Source organism: Perkinsus marinus (genome assembly GCF_000006405.1).
Source record: "Perkinsus marinus ATCC 50983 genomic scaffold scf_1104296952750, whole genome shotgun sequence".
In the NCBI taxonomy this organism is placed as follows: Eukaryota; Perkinsozoa; order Perkinsida; family Perkinsidae; genus Perkinsus; species Perkinsus marinus.
The window spans coordinates 1-2,113 of NW_003208789.1; the positions used below are offsets into that span (position 1 = coordinate 1).

General features: G+C 47.6%; 1 protein-coding gene across 1 annotated transcript; it reads right to left on the reverse strand.

Annotated features, from left to right (window-relative positions):
• Positions 1 to 103: 103 nt before the first annotated feature.
• Pmar_PMAR004761 (Thermitase, putative) lies at positions 104 to 733 on the reverse strand (the record flags this gene model as incomplete). The annotated part of the gene is made up of 1 exon (XM_002776924.1): positions 104 to 733. The coding sequence occupies one exon, from the start codon at positions 731 to 733 to the stop codon at positions 104 to 106; it is 630 nt and encodes a 209-aa protein (XP_002776970.1).
• Positions 734 to 2,113: the final 1,380 nt, after the last annotated feature.

Here is a 2,113-nt window from a genome sequence, read left to right on the forward strand (position 1 = left end):
AAATTGCTTATGCCAACAAGCTGCAATTTGGTACCATACGTTGCAGCCACACATAACACTCCATCAGCGGGTGAACGGCCGAAGGAACAAGGGAAATATGGGGTTATGTCCAGATCCAGGTGGCGATTCCTGCCGCAACAACAACGAGCATGCCAGCTGCAGTTGCTTCCAAAATCTTGTCTGTAACGGCTCGAGAACTTGATTTGGCGGTTCCGTCCGTCATGAGAATAACTTTTACATCATCTTTCTTTTCATTGATCAGGTAGGTGAAAGCATCCGTCAATGTGCGAAAAGTCGAAGTTGCACCCGTGACTATGGGCAGTATGCGCACCCTGTCCAGAATACCCGCCATACCGATCTTGTTATTCCTGATAGCACCAACGATGCCAGCCATGTTGGTTCCATGCTCTCCTCGAGGACTGGTATCATCATTCTTATCAACCACGTTGTAGCCCTGGATGACGGTACCCTTCAAGTCAGGGTGAGTGGCCTCGATTCCGTTGTCAATAACTGCGATGGTCACAGGTGTTCTCTTGGGAGTAGAGTCCAGGATACCCCAAGCCTCCGGTATAGAGATGGCCTCAAGATAAGCCTTCTGCTTGTGATAGAGCTTGTCGTTAGGATCACCGTTCACAGGACCGAGCCCACGGAAAGAGCCATTTTGGCCCACTTCTGCTTCAACGTAGAGAAGGTTGCACGAGACGAACCAGAATGATGTTAGGAGGAGCTTCATTGAAAGCCACTAGGATGAGCGAGTCGTTGTGTTTCGGCGTGCCGAAGTGTACGCATGAACTACCTCCTTTGAGTCACGTGGGAAATTTTTCGCGTGCGACACAAGCTTTTTTACTGGGGCACGATTTTTTTCGGGCGGGCACTAGCAAAGGACTCTGATAATCCGCTTCTCTGATTTCGGACTCACTCAGGCTCAACTCGGGCTATCATCCGTCGCACGAATGCACGAATCTCGCTCTCGCATTATTCGTTGCAAGTATAAATGGACAAAAAGCTTTATTATCTATTATGGCTATCCCAAGTCTTGTTGAGTCAACCAGGACGGGTGTTACTGGTGATAAGGTTGGATGAGTGACGAACCATCCGTGTTGGCACGTATCTGAATGGCAGATTCATTCTTTCGGCTCGGACGATGCAGTTGCACTGAACGGCTTCCAATGCGATGAGATTGCCCAAAAACGGTCAGTGGAACGAGGAAATTAGACTTTCTGAGACGGTTGGCATGTATGCTCTGGATTCTGGATTCCAACGACGGCGTTTATATCAATTAACTCTCGGATCATCATAAGCACCATCGTTGCACCAGTCACGTTCCACCATTAGTCAGTCGAGTTTTTATCTTAGTCTAGGTTCTAGAGTACACAGCCACTCCGCCGCGAGGATATACAGTAAACTTGTGATGCAAGTAACCTTGAGAGATCAGGGACCGTGAAACTCGACTTCATGTAGCGTGGGATTCAACTCTATGCCTGTTTCTCGTAGCTCTAGTTTTGAAGTAGTACTTCATAATGCTTGCTGTATTCTGAATACAGTATTCAGAAACGACAAGGACTCTACCAATTAGTCCAGAATAAGGGCTCGACATTCGAATACTCCACAATATTTGAATGTCGAGAGGTTCGGACTCCGAACTTCGGAGCAGGTTCGGGAGATCACCGAGAGCGTAGCTTATTTGTCCTATCCTTGGAATATACCTGAGCTAGTGTCTGTCTGTCATGATTTTACGCCGTAATTTACGGCCTGTACTGTATGCCGCTATAAATAGCTATAAGAAACTCGAGGACCTGCGAACCAAGACACTTCTCTTGATGTTTGGATACCGCAAGGGCATTTGCGAGGGAAGTCGAAGGATCAATGAGCGTGAAACTCGTTTGTTCCACTCTTAACATATACCTAACTTTGTTTTTGCCCATCATAGGCAATGACCCGTCGTTTTATTCGCGATGCTTAGGCTCAAAGAATGATAACCGGGAGGCTCAGAGAATGATCCATGATAAAAGCGGCGCAGAATAGCGGGAGATGACGCATTACCCCTTGCCGACATGCTGGGCAGTGGCAAGGATGATAGACGTGAAAAAACCACGCTTTGTCATCGCACTCG